The sequence below is a fragment of the Pseudorca crassidens genome, chromosome 8, assembly GCF_039906515.1.
Source record: "Pseudorca crassidens isolate mPseCra1 chromosome 8, mPseCra1.hap1, whole genome shotgun sequence".
Taxonomy (NCBI): domain Eukaryota; kingdom Metazoa; phylum Chordata; class Mammalia; order Artiodactyla; family Delphinidae; genus Pseudorca; species Pseudorca crassidens.
Genome location: NC_090303.1, coordinates 93,630,531 through 93,649,478, shown reverse-complemented (window position 1 = coordinate 93,649,478; position 18,948 = coordinate 93,630,531). Strand labels below are relative to the sequence as shown.

Here is an 18,948-nt window from a genome sequence, read left to right as displayed (position 1 = left end):
CAATGCACTTATTAGGCACGGTGTTAATAATAGCTGGCGCTTTCTGGTCCGCGTGATGTGCCTGGGCTGTTCTAACGATATTTAAACATGTGAAGTCAGGTAGTCCCCAGAGCTGTCTTCCATAAACAAGAGGAAAGGGAAATAATGTAAAAAGAGGTCCAACAATCGGGACTTAACCTTTTAGAGTTGAAGATGCAAGTTGGAAGGATGGTCCTCACTGTATTTTACGCTCTTTGCCATCTCTGCCTCTCTGGTGGGGGTGGTTTGGTGGTGGTCTCACTCAGCACTACTCTGGGCGGGAGCATCTGAAGAGTTGGCCACACGTCTCTCAGGCCCCAGACATTGACTGTATCTTTCACATAGGGTCTTTAGTCGGGGTGTCCACAAGGATGTTACATGTGTCTTTTTCTTTCTTCTTCTCTAAGGTGTTTGTCTTTGGCACTCTCACAGAATGGCTGCATTTCTACAACAAGGGGCTATACTGTAGCCTGTGGATCGTGAATGGCCTGCTGCAGTCCACTGGTTGGCCCTGCGTCGTTGCTGTTATGGGCAACTGGTTTGGGAAAGCTGGGTATGCCACTTCCTCCTCCTTTCATTTCTCTACTTAAGTAGTTTTAATATGGGATTGTTCAAGACTTGTCAGAGTCAATGCACTTGATCCCTTCGACACCACCCACGTCTTCCCTCTATTTTAGAAAGTTTAGAGCAGCCGGGAGAGGAGGTTTCATGTCAAAGTACATTGGAAATAATGTGGACCCTAGATATGGTCTAGCCTGTGGGACTCATTCACAGCAGTCTCCTGGCCATGGTCAGATATTGAGTGTGGCTAAGGCCATACGTCTCAAATTTTTTTTTTTTTAAATCTTCCCTTTAGAGAACATAAATAACACACCATAATAACAAATCTCACATGCCATCTCATCATGTGTCTTCCTGTGGGTTTTGCTTTCCCTTTTTTTGAGACTCAGTTATCTAGTTTAACCTTCTTAAAGATAAGGAAACTGAGGCCAGAAGTTATCCATAGGGCTTGCCCTAAGGTCACAGAGCAAAGGCTTCAAGAAGATGCAGATGGGGCTTCCCTGGTGGCGCAGTGGTTAAGAATCCACCTGCCAGTGCAGGTGACGCAGGTTCAAGCCCTGGTCCAGGAAGATCCCACATGCCGTGGAGCAACTAAGCCTGTGCGCCACAACTACTGAGCCTGCGAGTCACAACTGCTGAAGCACGCGCACTCTAGAGCCCATGCTCCACAACAAGAGAAGCCACCGCAACGAGAAGCCTGCGTGCTACATCAAAGAATAGTCCCCCCCCAAAAAAAAAAAAAAAATAGTCCCCGCTCGCCACAACAAAAGAAAGCCTGCACGCAGCAATGAAGGCCCAACGCAGCCAAAAATAAATAAATAAATAACAAAAAATAAAGTTCCCTTTTTAAAAAAAAAAAAAAGGAAAATGCAGATGAAGAATGCCAAACTTTGGGGCTTAGTTAAGTTGGCCATTTTTTCCATAAACCTTTAAGTACTTATCAGTTGTATGTGAGTTTGTGTGTGTGTGGCGGGGGCCATGGCTTGAGGATGGGCACCTACTGCCACTCAAGAAGAACCATACTTAATTTACAGGATAGGAAATAAATTGAGCTACCCAAAGACCTGGCTTTGTTGTTTATTGTTGTTTGTGGCACTCTGCCTTTGTTGTTTATCACTGTTTATGACACTCTGCCTTTAGGAATACTGTTAATTTGGATTTCTATCATTTGTCCTGGATAAATATTTATGTGTTGTGAGATGCACATTTATTTCATCGATGGCTCTATGTTTTTTGTTTGTTTACTCTTTTACGTAGGGACCAGTGTGCACAGCAGGCATTATCCACCCGCCGCGGTGATCAGTGCATGCTTTGACCAACTCCTCTCGGTTTTCCAGCTTCCCCAGTCTCATAGTAGGAGTAGAGGTGCTTGCTGGCTAATGATCTCTGTATTGTTGTGAAAGTTCACCTGTAAAATGCCTTGTGGTTAGAATCAGCACCGCTTAATGAGAATGCTCTGATTATGTTCAGTGTGCTAGTGATTTCCAGTTCTTTCCAACTCTAGTGTCACTGGTTTAACAGAATTGATTTTCGGAGGTACTCATTCCCCTGGGATACTTTAGTTTTCTTTTGGAGTAGGAGATGCTGTCTGCTTGTGTGTTATTTATTTTTATTAAGATTTTTAACATAACTTCTTTCCAAGCGTGATTTTTGAAAATTATACAAAGGTTACTTGATTATTGTAACCAAACTAGATAATATAAATGAACATAGAGAAGTAAAGGTAAAACCACCTGAAATCCTGTCACTTCAAGGATAATCACTTTGACTTGTATAATTTTGAGATAATCCTTATCTGAACTTTTATAAATTGGGTGACACTTGGTGGTAGGTGGCAGTGACTGGGTAGGCTGACCTTGATTATTTCTCTGGCTCAGTCACAAATTCAAGAAAGCCATTACAGTTTACTTTCGAAAGTAAGACAGCTTGTTTTTAAGCAAATAACACTAGTAATTGAAATCAATGATGCATTGCCTGACACACAGTGACTCTTCCTGTGAAATGTAACAATAAACCATGAAGTACCAATAAAACTATGATAACTTAAAGTCACAATTGTTTTCAGCCAGTTTCTTCTGAAATCATGTCTTTGGTCAGCCAGTGTTATTCAGACCCTCTAGGACGCTCTTGGTAGGTTTGTGATCCACTGAGGACGTTGCCTTGGAAAGCTATTACCTTGGCTGAATCGTGTCCCTCCTCCCGTTGTTGGGGTCATAGTTTTTTAAAACACATTGAGGCAGGTAGTACTAGTAGGTACACCCTTGCAGGCCCAAACTGTCAACTCTGTCACTGCACTCATTCCTTTGAGGAGCACAGCGCTTTCCAGATGAGAGCCCTGAGCCTGGGCTGGGACTTGCTGGAGATCACCCAGCTGGAAGTGGCAGAGCTGGGACTTCTGAAAAGACTTTATTTTTCACTGTTAAATGTTGTCTGCCTGTTCATTTCTAAGATTCCTTCTGTCTCAGTGAGGTTATAAAAACGTTGAAAGAGCTGAAGAACCTAGACCTAACACCGTGTGTTATTGATATGTATTAAGTAGAATAAAATACAAATTTTTTTTTTTGTTGTTGTTTGTTTGTTTGTTTTGCGGTACACGGGCCTCTCACTGTTGTGGCCTCTCCCGTTGCGGAGCAGAGGCTCTGGACACGCAGGCTTAGTGACCATGGCTCACGGGCCCAGCCGCTCCGCGGCATGTGGGATCTTCTCGGACCGGGGCACGAACTCGTGTCCCCTGCATCGGCAGGCGGACTCTCAACCACCGCGCCACCAGGGAAGCCCACAAATTTATTTTTTAATATTAGTTTTAAAAATGTAACACATACATTTTTTAAAAAATAAATTTATTTATTTATTTATTGATTTATTTTTTGGCTGTGTTGGGTCTTTGTTGCTGCGCGCGGGCTTTCTCTAGTTGTGGCGAGCGGGGGGCTACTCTTCGTTGTGGTGCGCTGGCTTCTCATTGCGGTGGCTTCTCGTTGCGGAGCACGGGCTCAAGGTGTGCGGGCTTCAGTAGTTGTGGCACATGGGCTCAACAGTTGTGGCTTGCGGGCTCTAGAGCGCAGGCTCAGTAGTTGTGGTGCACAGGCTTAGTTGCTCTGTGACATGTGGGATCTTCCCGGACCAGGTCTCAAACCCGTGTCCCCTGCATTGGCAGGTGGGTTCTTAACCACTACACTACCAGGGAAGTCCTAATACACAAATTTAAACGTTAAAAAAATTAATTTTTCTTAACTGCTTTTTTGTTTTTTTGTCTTTTTCTTTTTTCAGCAGCCCTACTGCCATTGCCTATGTCCAGAGCTAGTTGTTTTTCTCCAGGACTGTTGTAATAGCTAGTTTCCCTTCCATAGACTCTTCATCCACATATCCATTTTTTTTTTTGATGGCCTTATTGAGGTATACAATATGCTGCACATGTTCAAAGGGTACAGTTGGATGAGTTTTGGCATGCATGCACCTGTGGAAGTATCATCACAATTAAGATCATGACATATCGATCACTCCCAAAGTTTCCTCATGCCCCTTGGTAATTCCTCCCTCCCACTGCCGTCTCCAGTCAACCACTGATTTGCTTTCTGTCACTTTAATCTGAATTTTCTAAAATTTTATATAAATGGAATCACGCAGTGTGTCTTCTTGACTGTGTTCTTCCACTCGGCACAGTAACGTTGAGGTTAATTCATGTCTGCATTCCTTTTTATAGCTGAGGAGTCATCCATTATATCACAATTTATCTGTTCACCTATTGGTGAACATTCAGGCTTTTAGTTTTCGGCTTTTACTAGTAAAGCTACTGTGAATATTTGTTGATGAATCCTTGTATGGACATATGCTTTCACTTCCCTTGGATACATACCTTGGAGTAGGATGGCTGGATCATATGATAGGGGTGTGTTTATCTTTTTAAGAAACTGGCAATTTCTTCTAAAGTGGTTGAACCATTTTACATTCCCACCAGCAGAGTATAAGGATTCTAGGTGCTATACATCCTTGTCAACACTTGGTATGCTCAGTGTGTTTTGATTTTAGCTATTCTAGTAGGTGTGTAGTGATACCTCCTTGTGGTTTTAATTTGCATTTCCCTAATGTCTGATGATGTTGAGCATCTTTTCATGTGCTTATTTGCATCTTATTTATTTTTAATTTTTTAAATTTTTTGGCTGTGTTGGGTCTTCGTTGCGCGCAGGCTTTCTCTAGTTGCAGTGAGCGGGGGCTATTCTTGGTTGCGGTTCATGGACTTCTCATTGCAGTGGCTTCTCTTGTTGCGGAGCATGGACTTTACGCGCGTGGGCATCACTTGTTGCAGCACACAGGCTCAGTAGTTGCGGCACACGGGCGCTAGGGCGCACGGGCTCAGTAGTTGTGGCTTGCGGGCTCTAGAGCACAGGCAGTTGTGGCACACGGGCTTAGTTGCTCCGTGGCATGTGGGATCTTCCTGGACCAGGGATTGAACCCGTATCCCCTGCATTGGCAGGCGGATTCTTTTTTTTTTTAATATAAATTTATTTATTTATTTAATTTATTTTATGGCTGCATTGGGTCTTTGTTGCTGCACTCAGGCTTTTTCTAGTTGTGGTGAGCGGGACTACTCTTCGTTGCAGTGCACGGGCTTCTAATTGCAGTGGCTTCTCTTGTAGCGGAGCATGGGCTCTAGGCACGCAGGCTTCAGTAGTTGTGGCACGTGGGCTCAGTAGTTGTGGCTTGTGGGCTCTAGAGCGCTGGCTCAGTAGTTGTGGCGCACGGGCTTAGTTGCTCCATGGCATGTAGGATCTTCCCGGACCAGGGCTCAAACCGTGTCCCCTGCATTGGCAGGCGGATTCTTAACCACTGCGCCACCAGGGAATTCCGCATCTTATTTTTTGTGTGTGTGAAGTATTTATTAAAATCTTTTGCCCCTTTTTCAGAAACTTTGTATTTGAGATTATTGTAGATTTATACTCTTTAACATTTTATTGCATTGTCTATTTTTCACCTTATTGAGTTTTGAGAGTTCTTTATATTCCAGTGACAAGTCTTCTGTCAGATAAATGATATCCAAATAGTTTCTCCCAATTTGTGGCTTGTCTTTTTAAATTCTCTTAATGGTGTTTTTCAGTGAGCCCCAAATTGAACTTATAATAAAATCTTAGAGTTAGAAGAGACCTACCTGATGTTTTGCCATTTGGGTGTACTTTAAAAAAACGTTAAAGTAGAATATTGATTCTTTGTAATGCGAACCTGCACTATTTTGGCCATTTTGTATTTGAACTGCACATAAAATCCCTTCTGATTCTATTGTCTTCTGTTTTGCACTGTTCCCATCATAGACGAGGAGTTGTTTTTGGTCTCTGGAGTGCCTGTGCCTCAGTGGGCAATATTTTGGGAGCATGTCTAGCTTCTTCCGTTCTGCAGTATGGTTATGAGGTAGGTGTTTCTTTCTAGCTTTTTCTTGAGTATATAAATATATTTTCTATTTTAGGAAATAATCCTGTGACCATTTAAAATGACCTAGAGCTATGTCTGGGTGGGGCAAGGTTTGTATTAAGAGTGGACAAACTCTTGGTAAATTCAAACACGTTAAAAAATTAGTCATGGAAAAACAACCAAATCTAAAGACATATCGGTTGGGGAAAAGTATTTGCAACTCATGTTACAGATAAAGAGCTAATTTCCTTAATATATAATGAATGCCCACAAATTGATAAGAAAAAGACCAACACACAGAAAGAAAGGTAAAGGATTTGACTCTGTAGTTCATGAAAAGGAAATAGAAAGGGCTTGTAAACATACGGCAGGGTATTCCACTTCACTCAGAATTTATTCCTTCATTCAGTAAATATTTTTAAGCTCCTCTAAGTGCCCCAAGGCAGTAAAGAATAGAGCCCTGACCAAGAGACAAAAATCTCTACCCTTATGGAGTTTAGGTGTAGTCGGCAGAGAAATGCAAATTAAAACTACACTGTAAAAAAAAAAGAAAAGAAACGACACTGTATACTTATTATATTGGTAAAAACCCCAAAGCTTGGTAACATGTTTATGAGGATGTGACAAAACAGGCATTGCAGATGGGAGAGTAAATAACCCCTCTTGGGGTCAGTATGGTCTATCAAAATTATAATGGCTCTCACCAAGCAGTTCCACATCTGTGAATTAATCCCATTGGTGAATATACTTCAGCATGTACAGAGAGATACATCTACAAGGTTATTTACTTCAACATTATTTGTAATAGCAAAAGATTGGTAACATGTCAACCAAAAGGGAAATAGTTACACTAAGGAACTCCTATTCAGTGGAATGCTGTGCAGCTGTGAAATAGAATTATGCAGCCCTAATGTCCTGACAGGGAAACAGCTCAATGGTGTGTTAAGTGAAGAAAGCAAGGGTGCATAACCGTGTGTGTTGAATGCTGCCATTTGTGTGAAATGGAGGAAGAATTAAAGAGTATCTATTGTATTGGCTTGTATGTTTCCAAAACAATCTCTGCAAAGTAAAAATGAAATAACAGTGCTTATATGTGGAAAAATGAGAATTGAATGGCTGGGAGAAGGGATGGGAGGGAGGGTTTAACTATACATCTTCTACTTTTTGTTACTTGAATCATTGTCAACCTATTGCCTGTTCAAAACCCTAATAATTAAAAGTAAATTGCTCTTTTGAAAAGTAAATTGCTCTTTTGAAAAGTAAATTGCTCTTTTGAAAAGCAGCAGATACATTTTTAAGCTGCTCACCAAGTGTTTGGTCCCTGAAGAATTCTAGTCTAGTTAGGGCCAGTGGGAAGTCCTTCCTGTGTTCACATTCACCTTTTCCCAGGTTTCTTAGCTTCACACCTGGATTGTACTAATTGGCTCAGATGGGAATTTCAGTTCGCCCTACGTGCTGCTCCCAGATTTGACTTCTGGCAAAACTAATTTTGTCACCTGTCTCTCTGCATCAGGCTCCACTCTTAAATAAAATAATATTCAGCGATGCAGCCTGGCTCTTGAGTCTTTCATCTGGATAGCACCTTTCCAAGTCAGTGTTCTTCCCTGTTACCCCCAGCAGAAGCCCTCAGCTCCCACCATGCAGAAGGCTTTCCATCTCCCTCCCACCTGGTGCCTTTGCCTCAGCCGTGCCAGGAAAGGTGGTCAGTTGCTATGATTTTCAGCTGCTCCCTAAAGCATTGTCTCCCTCCTTCAACCTCTTTAGCTGTTTCCTTCTTCTGAATTCAGTTCCTCTGTTTGTTTCCTATTAGGACTGGGCCTTCTCATTTATCAGCTACATGCTGCCTTATACTATTATTTTGTGTACTGTTTAATCCTCTCAACTGGAAAATATCTTTGAGGGCAGATACTGTCTTTTGTAGGAGGCCGAGTAGTGTAAGGATTATTACTTTTGGAGCTAGTTCTGATTTCATGATCGTAATAGTACCACTCAGTGTCCCGTGGACCTCAATTATCCTCTCTGAGTCCCATAGAGTCACTGGGAAAAACTTGTGAGAAAACACAAGTAAAACACTTAGCTCAGTGCCTGGCACAGGCTAGGCGCTCAGCGCTCATTTCCTTTCCAGTCGCCCTGTCCTCCCCCCGTGTGCCTCTAATGAATGTGCTTTTAATGAGCATCTCAGATGCGTCAGGAACACCTTTCCCTTCCCCCTCCAGTATGCCTTTCTGGTGACGGCGGCTGTGCAGTTTGCTGGTGGGATCATCATCTTCTTTGGACTCTTGGTATCACCTGAAGAAATTGGTGAGAAGCTGCTCTTCTACTCAGAACGTCTTACTATTATAGGCAAAGAGAAACATGTGGCCAGAACAGCCTATCTCTTTCTTCCTAGGAGAACTGTGAGCTCCTTTCAGTGAATGCAAGGAGCAGTATTGCTGTTTGTATCCTGTTGACGCTGCGGCCTCTCCTGGCACAGCTGCAAATGTTTGAGGCAGTGAGGCTCACCTTTTTATAGATTCAGGGAAAACTCATCATTTGCAAATGGGTTTTATAATGGAGATGCTGGCTAGAAATTAGCATGGATGTATTTCGAATTTCACTTCTTGAGACAGATTTCTTTTCCTTCATAAAAATAATTTAGTGTGATACTTATCTGTGGTTAAATACAGAATGTGTACAAGTGAAACCACAGAAGCAGATAGATGTATGATTCTTCTATCTTTTGAGTATACTAAAGAGACATGTCAGTTTAAGAGCACGTAATTAATGGTGTTTTTGGTATTATGTAAGAGAGATACTGTGATGTAGCTGAAAAAGCTTTGCTTTGAAGCCAGGTCAAGGAGAATTAGAGGCCTGGGTTTGTGGCTCATTAGCTGTGTGACCTTAATTGACCTTGGACTCTGAACCTTAGTAGCTTCTTCTGTAAAATGGAAATAAAGATAACATGGACCCCGTAAGTAATGATGCATGCAAAGCACTTAGCCCAGTGCTGGGCACCTGGAGGGCCCTCTGTAAACATGGATGTCACTCTTGTTGTAGGTCTCCCAGGTATTGAGGCCGAAGAAAATTTTGAAGACGACTCACACAGGCCATTGATTAGTGGTGCTGAAAATGAAGATGAAGCTGAGCCTAATTATTCAATCCAAGAAGACAAGACTATTACCCAAGTCAAGGCGATAAGCTTTTACCAGGCTTGTTGCCTTCCCGGAGTTATAGCGGTAAAGCCTGTTCAAATCTCCTTACCACAGCCAGTGAGATGTTATAGCCGGGATAGTAACTCTGCCTGGGATAAAGCATCTTGAAGTATTTCGCTTCTCTCTGAGACTTTATTTTAGGAATATATGTTCAGAGGAATAGTGAATATTGGCCCTCAGCTTGTTTCTGTATTGGCACCACTTGAAGTTTTATCTGAAATCTAATGCAGGGTTTGGCAAAACCTTTTCTGTACAGAGCCAGTTAGTAAATGTTTTCAGCTTTGGGGGCACCATACAGTCTCTGCCACAATCGCTCAACTCAGTAGAGGAAAGGAGTCCATGGACGATACGGAACAAATGGGCCTGGCCGTATTTGGCCCGTGAGCTGGAATTTGCTGACCGTGGTCTAGCCTTCGAGTAAGAAGGCAAAATTGATATTTTAAAATATATACCTTTTGGCCTGTTGAAGTCTTATAGAATTATAAATAGCCCAAGAGAGGTTTGAGTGGTTCGTTAGGTCTGTTTGATTTGCCTATATCCTTACTATTCTAGGGGAAAAAAAGTTTTCCCTTCTGTTAAAGGTCCAGAGCAGAATACTCCACAGCATTTCCTGGTAATGCATTCCAGTGTTTCCGCAACCTTTACAGTTAGGTTTTTTCCTAATGTCTGAACTGAAGCCCTTCTGCTGCAGTTTTTCTGTCTTGGTGTTTCGGGCGCTCTAGCATAGGAGTGGAAGTTAAGAGGCCTAGGTTATGTTGCCAGCTTACCCATTAACTAGGCCTGGGGTAAGTCACTCAGCCCGTCCTCGTGTCTCAGTTCCCCTTCCTATGGACAGAAAGCCTACCAGTCCTCCCTGGAGTCTCTAACACTGGGTTATTGTATTGTGAATAAGCACCTTTTTTATTTTATTGTGTAATGGTGCTTTATGAACGTAACCCGTCAGTAAATTCAGAGTCTGCAGGTTGTCCTATTTCATACTTTCCAGTTCCCTTCTACCTGCCCCCAAGCTAAGAGAACTAACATTTACAAACAAGATAGTTTAAGCGTGAGTTAAAATTTAAGTGTAAGTTCCCACAAGTCTTCAACCAAAAGATGATGTGTAATACAAGGGAAATGCAAGTTCCTTTGGGCCTGTTCTTATGCTAATGATCAGTATTTTTTAAAGTAGTTATTAAAATGTTCTGCTGGTAATAGGTTAATTTCTGAGACAGAACTTAGATTTGTTGTGACTAAACGTGGCCCTCTTTTGCTATTGCTTTGTGTTTCACAAGCTATTGTTCCCTGCCACGGGCAGGGTGTAAAGGAAATCCAGTTAACTTAATTCCTTTGTCTTTGTGGCAGGCTGTCTGGACAAAATGCACTCATGATTGGGATTTGGCTCTCTAGGGGGTGGCTGCTGCCCTGCCTGGGAAGCTGCTTTAAAACAAGTGATACCTAGGGAATAACTGGCAGCTCCAGGGAAAAGAATATACTAGCCAGACACCCTTTGAAGTCAGTCTCTCTGTTCCTCCCCCTTTTTCCTTTGATGCTAAATGTCAGGATTTCCTGGTAATAATGTGTTGAATATAGGATTCTCAGCCCCGCTGCCATCTTAAGGCAGCTGTAACTTTCATTCCTCAACCTAGAGCCACAAGACCCATGACGATCCTGTTCTTTCACTTTTGACTCAAAGCTTGTGGAAACTACAGCGTGAAAGTAGTTTTCATGTTGATGCTTTTCTTAAGACCTTGGAACCGTAGTCCAGTCCCATTGCTTTGCATTGTCCATAATGTTAACTTCACAGGAAGTAGAGCCAAAAATAAAGGCTGTGATGTTACTGGAATCGTTTGCATATGGTTAGTGCTAGTCAGTGGCATGAATACCTTTTATCTTTATCCATATAAAGAAATATGAGTATGTGCCCTGCCTTGCAGGTTCGAAACACTGGTTTGCTTCTACCAGAGAACTGAAAGAAGAAAGTGGGGGGACAATTAAGGAGTAGTCCTATGTGTTTTTTATCCCAAGGCCTACTGTACTGCCTTTCTAGACGCCAAGGGGGAATGAAGAGAAGAGGGAGACTGGGTAAAGTCAGGCAAATAGGAATTTGTAGAAACATTTAATTTGAAAATCAGGTACTATTCGCCCCGAACTCCTCTGTTTTGTTTTGTTGTTTAATTACATTTACATGGTAGTTATGTTGTGCTGTTTGTTCCTTACTGGTAGTTGGATGTTTTTCCCTATAGTATTCACTGGCCTATGCCTGCTTGAAGTTAGTGAATTACTCCTTCTTCTTCTGGTTGCCCTTTTATCTGAGTAATAACTTCGGATGGAAGGAGGCTGAAGCCGACAAGCTGTCCATTTGGTACGATGTTGGAGGAATTATAGGTAAGGCCAGTGATACATCTTTTTCTGTAATGAGAATGAGTCACTAGTCATATTTTACTGGGTTATGAAATCTGGCATCATTTAAAGTTTTATTACTTATTCCACAGCTATTTTTCCTAAACTGTCCTATGAGTAAATAGCCAAACTCTTAAAAAAAAAAAGTCCTCAGAAAAGAAGCCCTGGCCTGTGGCAGCCCTGCGATTTACAGGGCTCTTTTTCCCAGTCCTTTGTTGATGGATCAGTTCTTTTGTCTTGGGAAGTGCAGGGATGTCTCTCTCTGATCCCTTTAAGTGTAACCCTTTTGTACACTTTCAGCAATAGCTTAGCTGTAAAGCAAATTGTATGTCAGAGATTCAAGTTAGGATGTGAATGTGTTCATTTTATATACCACACCGCAGCCAAAGAAGGGAAACATACTAGCTTAGTGTATTGATTGTCAGATCATAAAGGTAGGAATAATAGCAGGGATTAATTTTTTTGTTTTGCAGTTGCTTCATTGTACACAGTAGATTTTTTTGTTTGTTTGTTTTTTTGCGGTACGCGGGCCTCTTACGGTTGTGGCCTCTCCCGTTGCGGAGCACAGGCTCCGGATGCACAGGCTCAGCGGCCATGGCTCACGGGCCCAGCCGCTCCGCGGCATGTGGGATCCTCCCAGATCAGGGCACGAACCCGTGTCGCCTAGCATTGGCAGGCGGACTCTCAACCACTGCGCCACCAGGGAAGCCCCACAGCAGATTTTAACAGTGACCTTTTGTTCTAACTGGAAGTGTAAACAAGGAAGTAGGAAACTTTCAAGTCAGACAGATGTACAGGTTGCATGTTAGTGGGTACTGCTTACATGGCTATGGCAGAACCTTAATATCCTTTTTGTAATGTTTACATTTAGAAGTGTGGAAAGACTAAACTGCCCTGAGCGCATGAAAGCACAGTGTATCCTTAGGTGATATACTGTTGCTGTATTTGAACTTGTGTGCCCTTATTCTTAGATCCAGAGCCAAGGTGAGGTTGCTGCCTTTAGACCTGCACGTACTTCTGATGAGGGTGTACCAGGTGTCCCATTGCCCCTAGACTCCAAGTAGGAATGCATCTAAATGTGACTGCGTTGCTTCAAGGATCCACATCACTTCTTATAAACGTCTTGACCTATTAGTTATTACCAAACCATGATTGCTGCACTTAATTTTAGTGAATATTTATGTTCACTACTACTAATAGCCGATGAAGCACAGTCCTTAATTAATTATCTTTTAAAATAAAAAGCAGGAAAAGCCTTCACAGCTGGTTGGAGAAGCAAAAACAGCAAGGAACAGTGGGGTAGTTTTGATGATTTTCCCTTATTTGTGGTGTCCCGTCCCCATCAGCCATCATGGCAGTTAATAGTCAGGTAACCTTTCTGAAAGGAAATTACAGAGGAAATGTTTTAGGAGAGCCAACTCTCTTTTTGGATGGACCAGTGTTAGGATCCTGATCGCAGGTGGAGGGTATGTGGTAAGCAAGAGTCAGGTAACTGAGCTAAATTAGACATTTTGATTGGGTTGCACTCTTTGTGCTTGAAGGTGGAACTCTGCAAGGCTTCATCTCTGATGTGCTACAGAAGAGAGCCCCGGTGTTAGCTCTCAGTCTGCTTCTGGCCGTCGGCTCCCTCGTTGGATATAGTCGTGAGTATTCCCTTGCAATTAAACTGTTTTCCTCATCTCTTAGGACTAAGGCATTTATTTGCCTTGAGTCAGTGATCAACCCTGGGGGGAGAGTTGAGACCAGCCACAAAGGCATAATATGGGACCTTTGTATTGTCCTGTAAATGCCGCTAAAAGTATCATGTAGTTTTATTTGTGTTGGGGAGGAAACTGGCATCTCTTCTGCTTTGTTGGTTTGTTTAAAAGCTTGCTTGGGAGTGTATATGCTTTGTTCAAGGGTAGGCTCCAGAGTGGCAGCATTAGAGCCAATAAAACAATAAAAGGGACAAGATTTCAAAAGAGGAAAGATGGTAATTAGGTTTGGTATATGTCCCTTAAGATGCTGCTGAGATAGAAGCAGAGTTTTCCTGTAAGCTTTTAGAAGTCACATTAGCTTGAGCACCAGCAAGAAGCAGACATTACAAATAAAAGCTGGGGGAGGTGGTGATGGAGCTGTATGCGCTTGTTGTCCCTGGGAGCGATCTGTGAGGTCACGGAGATCCAGGCGCAGATCTGTGTGTACTGTTGGGTGGAGGCACACGTAATGCGCTCCTCAGATCGTTGTTCTGTGTCTGTGTCTCTCCTCACAGGTTCTCCAAATGATAAGTCCATCAATGCGCTTCTGATGGCTGTCACAGGTATGGCATAGGCTCCATTTCACTGTACTGTTCCTCTGTAAGGAAAAAGGAAAAAAGGAAACTGATTTCTCCTTCAATTTGAGTAATGCTAAAACCACAATTACAGAGAACTCAGAAGGTAAAAAGGAAAGTTGCCTCCTTCAGATCCTACTTCTCTGCTCTCATGTGACCTACTCGGTCCTGTCGTGACAGAGGCAGTCCCTTTTGACAGAGGTTTCCTAAGATTTTTGATTGCTGCCCCGCCCGCTCATGTTACTTGCGGAAGTGGCTTAGGAAGATGCCGCATTGGAAACCAATTCACCAGCTTTCAAAAGGTCCAGTATAGCTAGTTTTTCCTCCTGTGTTGGAATTGGTCAGAATGTCTTAAGTTGAGCCCCAGGTGAAACAATTCAGTGCAATTAGCGACCGTGTTATAGAAGAATTCTTACTTTTCAACTTGAGATCATAGGATAGTGGGAGCCGCTCCTGCTCTATGAGGCACGTGGGACTGATGCAGCCTCATGGACAGAGTCACATGGGCCAACTCCCGCTCAGTCCTTGGACAGCCTCAGCGCGAGCAGTGGCCGATGGAACCCCCTACACCGCTGAAATCGCTTTTTCTCCTGTCTCTCTTTTTTTTCAATATGTTTGGTTGAATTTGGGCAGTCAGATGCTCTGCGCTGCACCTCTACCATAAGAGAATTTGACAAGCTAGTGCAGTTAGTTGTCAATGCATGCGCACTTCACAGGATTGGAAAGCTGTGTGTTCACTCTATTTTCTAGAGAAAAGTGGATGCTAACTAGTTTGAAGATGTTACTATCTGGGGGAGTTTCCATTTTTATTGGTTATTTTTTTCCCCTCTTTTTGTTTCTCTCCAACATACTGATTGGAGTATCGGGATTAAGAGTTTGCTTTATTCAGTAGATTCCTAGCGTTGTTACAGATAGTGTCTTAATAAGAACCTGTTCTGTTTATGACTTCAGGATTTTTTATTGGTGGACCTTCTAATATGATTAGCTCTGCTATTTCTGCGGACCTGGGTCGTCAGGAGTTGATCCAAGGCAGCACTGAGGCTTTGGCAACCGTCACAGGAATAGTTGATGGAACCGGGAGCATTGGAGCTGCGGTAGGCCAGGTGAGAGAGCAGGGGAGGGCTTGACATGGAGTGCTCAGCAGTTCTTCAGCGGTGGAAGAGTTTACCCCCACCCTCTGGGCCACAGTAGGGTGGCACTCTTGTGCTGTAGTGCACTGTACTGAAAGCCTTGTGTTTTTAGTCTTTGAGGTCCAGCTGATGTGACCTAATGTGGAAGGTTGCTCTACATTTATCAGTTCCTTCTTTCCACTTTTACCTCCAGATTCTTCCTGTCTGAAAAGAAGCTAACACCTCATAAGACAGATTCTCCAGTCCCAGCCCGCCACCCCTTTCTTCCAGCCTGAACTTGGCAGTCCAAGGAGGCCATGAGACACATGCTTCTCATTACCCCACACCTGACATGCAGGCCCTACCTCTGTCCCCCTACCAGACACACACACGTACACACATTCTTCCCATGGATCCCTGCCAGAAATGGCCATGGACTCTGCAGCTGCCCTGAGTCGCTTACTCTGCTTCCTACAACTGTGTCTCAAAAGGCAGTTCGTAAATGTCTTATGCCAGAATCATCTGGGGGTTCATTAAGTACTGAACACTAAGCTTACTGTAGACTTGCTGAGTGAGAGCCTGGGGATCTGTATTTCAGCAAGCCTTCCTGGCGATTCTTACGCACTCTGAAGTTTGAGATCTGCTGGGCTAAGATTGGCCTACTCTAGGTAACCAGAACTATTCAAATCGATGCTTTTTGCTGACATTCAGCTTCAGAAAGGCATCCCTTCTCTGGGGCAGTCATGAGTCATGCCTCGCCTAGGGCATGCTACTCTAGGTCATTGCAGAATGTGGGTTTTGCAAAATGTGGATTTGAGAATCAACTGCATGGATAAAATGGTTGAAACCGTGGAGGTGATGTGATGTTTAATGGGGAAAGAAAATATAGGCAAACCCTCAGAGGATGCCCAATGGTCACAGAAACAGGAAGCCAGAATTTGAGGAGGTGTGTTACTCAGATCATAGAGTTAGAGAGGTCAGGAGAAAGAGAATGGAAGGAAAAAGGCTTGTAGTTTTGACATTGAGGTCATTAAATGGCCTTGAAGATTGCTGCTTAATGGGGGTGGATCAGTGGTATCCGATTGCTAGTGGTTAATGCAAGAGCAAATACTGAGGGAGATACACCATCTTAGTGCTGGTCTCCACCCAGCCATATATTACACATTTATTTGTTAATGTCGTGTCTCCCACTGTAAGGTGAGCTTCACGAGGGCAGCATTTTATTTGTTTTGTGTTCTACTGTAGCCCTGGTACCAGGAACGGTGCCTGGCACACAGTAGACATTCAGATATTTGTGGAATGATTGTAGAATGAGTGATTTATAGGATCAGTGTGTTAGCATATTTGATTCTGAGACTAAAGGAAAAACAAACTTAGCAAAGGTAGGAGAAATTTGTCCTGGAGTAGGAACTAAAAAGATGCTATTGGCCACCTGTTCAGATGTCTTCATATAAGGGGTATTGGGCATCCTTTTCTGAAATTACTGTATTTTAAGTTTTCCTTCCCAACTAATGTTTTCTTCATTAATCAAATGGGTAGATTGTAATTAGCATTTCAAGGAGTTTCTTTGCATTTAGAATACCTGCCAGTGTTACGATCCCTATCTGTGAACATGGGTCAGCATTAGGTTGACTTTCATGGTTTGGGAAGCAGGACCAGGACTAAAGCATAGCTAGCTTTACTCATTCCCCCGCCATGTTGATTTTTGAATGATTTTCTGTTGCTTGATGTATGAAATCCCAAACTCCATGACTTAATAGGGACTCAATAAAGCCCTTAGAAGGAAACATAGGGACGACGCCTCATGACAGATATATATCAGTGGTCAGTAAGCACCTGAAAAGATTCTCAGCATCCTTAGGGAGATGCAAAGCAAAAACATGAGCTACCACTTGACACCTAATGGATGTAGTTAAAACAAAACAGAGTAACAGGTGTTGGTGAGGATGTGGAGAAATTCACATACAGTGCTGGTGGGAATGTAAAATCGTGCAGCTACTGTAGAAAACACTATGGTGGTTCCTCAAAAAGTTAAACATAGAATTACCATATGACCCAGCAATTCCACTCCTAGGTATGTTGTACCCCAAAGAATTGAAAATGGATTCAGATATTTGTTTGCCGATGTTCACCACAGCGTTATTCATAGTAGCCAAAAGGTGGAAACAACTCAAGTGTCCGTTGATAGATGAATGGATAAACAAAATGTGGTATATCTATGCAATGGGATATTATTTAGCCATAAAAAGGAATGGAGTTCTGATACATGCTACAACATGAATGAACCTTAACAACATTATGCTACGTGAAATAAGCCAGACACAAAAATATTGTGTGATTCTACTTAACATGAAATATCTTGAATGGTAAATTCATAGAGACAGAAAGCAGATTAGAGTTTATCAGGGGCTGAGGAGAGGGGCCATGGAGAGTTCTTGCAGAGAGTTAACGGGTGCAGAGTTTCCGTTAGGGGTGATGAAAAATTTTGAAAATAGGTAGTGGTGATGGTTGTGCAACATCATGAATGTATTTGATGCTGCTGAGTTGTACACTGAAAGATGGTTAAAATGGCAAGCTTTATGTTACATGTATTTTTTTTTAAAAGAGCATGGGTTAAAAACTATTGGATACCTTTTATTAATTGAAAATAAAAGAATGTGCTGTAGAGTGTCAAAGTCATACAGTAATCCTATGAGCAAATAGTGTAATTGAAAAATGAGTGGTATACTTAAAAGACAAACTTAAAAAAAAATTTATTTATTTATTTATTTATTTGGCTGCATCGGGTCTTAGTTGCAGCATGCGAACTCTTAGTTGTGGCATGTGGAATCTAGTTCCCTGACCAGGGATCGAACCCAGGCCCCCTACATTGGGTGCGTGGAGTCTTAGCCACTGGACCACCAGGGAAGTTGCGGAGACGAACTATTTTTAAAAGCATCAATTATAGTACCATTCACTGGAAGAAGGACTGATTAAATGGAAGTGACTTGAGGCTGTTCATCATCCTCTCTTAATTTTTTTTTTATAAATTTAGTTATTTTATTTTATTTATTTTTGGCTGCGTTGGGTCTTCATTGCTGCACACGGGCTTCCTCTAGTTGTGGCGAGTGGGGGCTACTCTTCGTTGCAGTGCATGGGCTTCTCACTGAGGTGGCTTCTCTTGTTGTGGAGCACGGGGTCTAGGTGCGCGGGCTCAGTAGTTGTGGCTCACGGGCTCTAGAGCGCAGGCTCAGTAGTTGTGGCATATGGGCTTAGTTGCTCCGCAGCAGGTGGGATCTTCCCGGACCAGGGCTCAAACCCGTGTCCCTTGCATTGGCAGGTGGTTTCTTAACCACTGCGCCACCAAGGAAGTCCCCATCATCCTCTCTTAATAGAAAAGTGAAAAAAAATACACCTCCTGGACTTGTGCCTTCTGTTACACAGATTTTGGACTGTGCCAGCTTACCAAATGAAGGGTGTCAATAAAGCTTAAATAGGAGCATGTATATGCAAGAGCTCTGCAAACTGCAAAACATTATACAAATCCTAACTCCTTTTTATTTTCTAGAAGAGATATGTTTAATCTACTTTTTTTAAAAAAATTATTTTATTATTTATTATTTTTGGCTGCATTGGGTCTTCGTTGCTGCGCGTGGGCTTTCCCTAGTTGTGGTGAGCAGGGGCTACTCTTTGTTGCAGTAGTACTCTTTGAAGCACGGGCTTCTCATCGCAGTGGCTTCTCCTGTTGTGGAGCATGGGCTCCAGGCGCATGGGCTTCAGTAGTTGTGGCTCGTGGGCTCCAGAGCACAGACTCAGTAGTTGTGGCGCACGGGCCTAGTTGCTCTGCGGCATGTGGGATCTTCCCGGACCAGGGCTCGAACCCGCGTCCCCTGCATTGGCAGGCGGATTCTTAACCACTGCGCCACCAGGGAAGCCCTAATCTACTTTTTAACTACTTCAGTTTATTATTTTATAAAGGATTATATTGTGATTTCTTTTT

General features: G+C 42.8%; 1 protein-coding gene across 5 annotated transcripts in view; it reads left to right on the top strand.

Moving 5' to 3' along the window:
* The window catches only part of SLC37A3 (solute carrier family 37 member 3), a 44,775-nt gene that overhangs the window by 22,718 nt on the left and 3,109 nt on the right, over window positions 1-18,948 (top strand). For 4 of the 5 annotated variants that reach the window (XM_067747189.1, XM_067747187.1, XM_067747188.1 and 1 more), the window contains exons 6-13: window positions 426-571; window positions 5,883-5,979; window positions 8,196-8,280; window positions 9,016-9,194; window positions 11,393-11,534; window positions 13,091-13,192; window positions 13,801-13,848; window positions 14,812-14,963. In XM_067747189.1, coding sequence (XP_067603290.1) covers window positions 426-571; window positions 5,883-5,979; window positions 8,196-8,280; window positions 9,016-9,194; window positions 11,393-11,534; window positions 13,091-13,192; window positions 13,801-13,848; window positions 14,812-14,963 — 951 coding nt within the window. Of the gene's footprint in view, window positions 1-425; window positions 572-5,882; window positions 5,980-8,195; window positions 8,281-9,015; window positions 9,195-11,392; window positions 11,535-13,090; window positions 13,193-13,800; window positions 13,849-14,811; window positions 14,964-15,183; window positions 18,940-18,948 lie in introns of those variants that run through there. The other variant, XM_067747192.1, reaches the window with a different exon arrangement.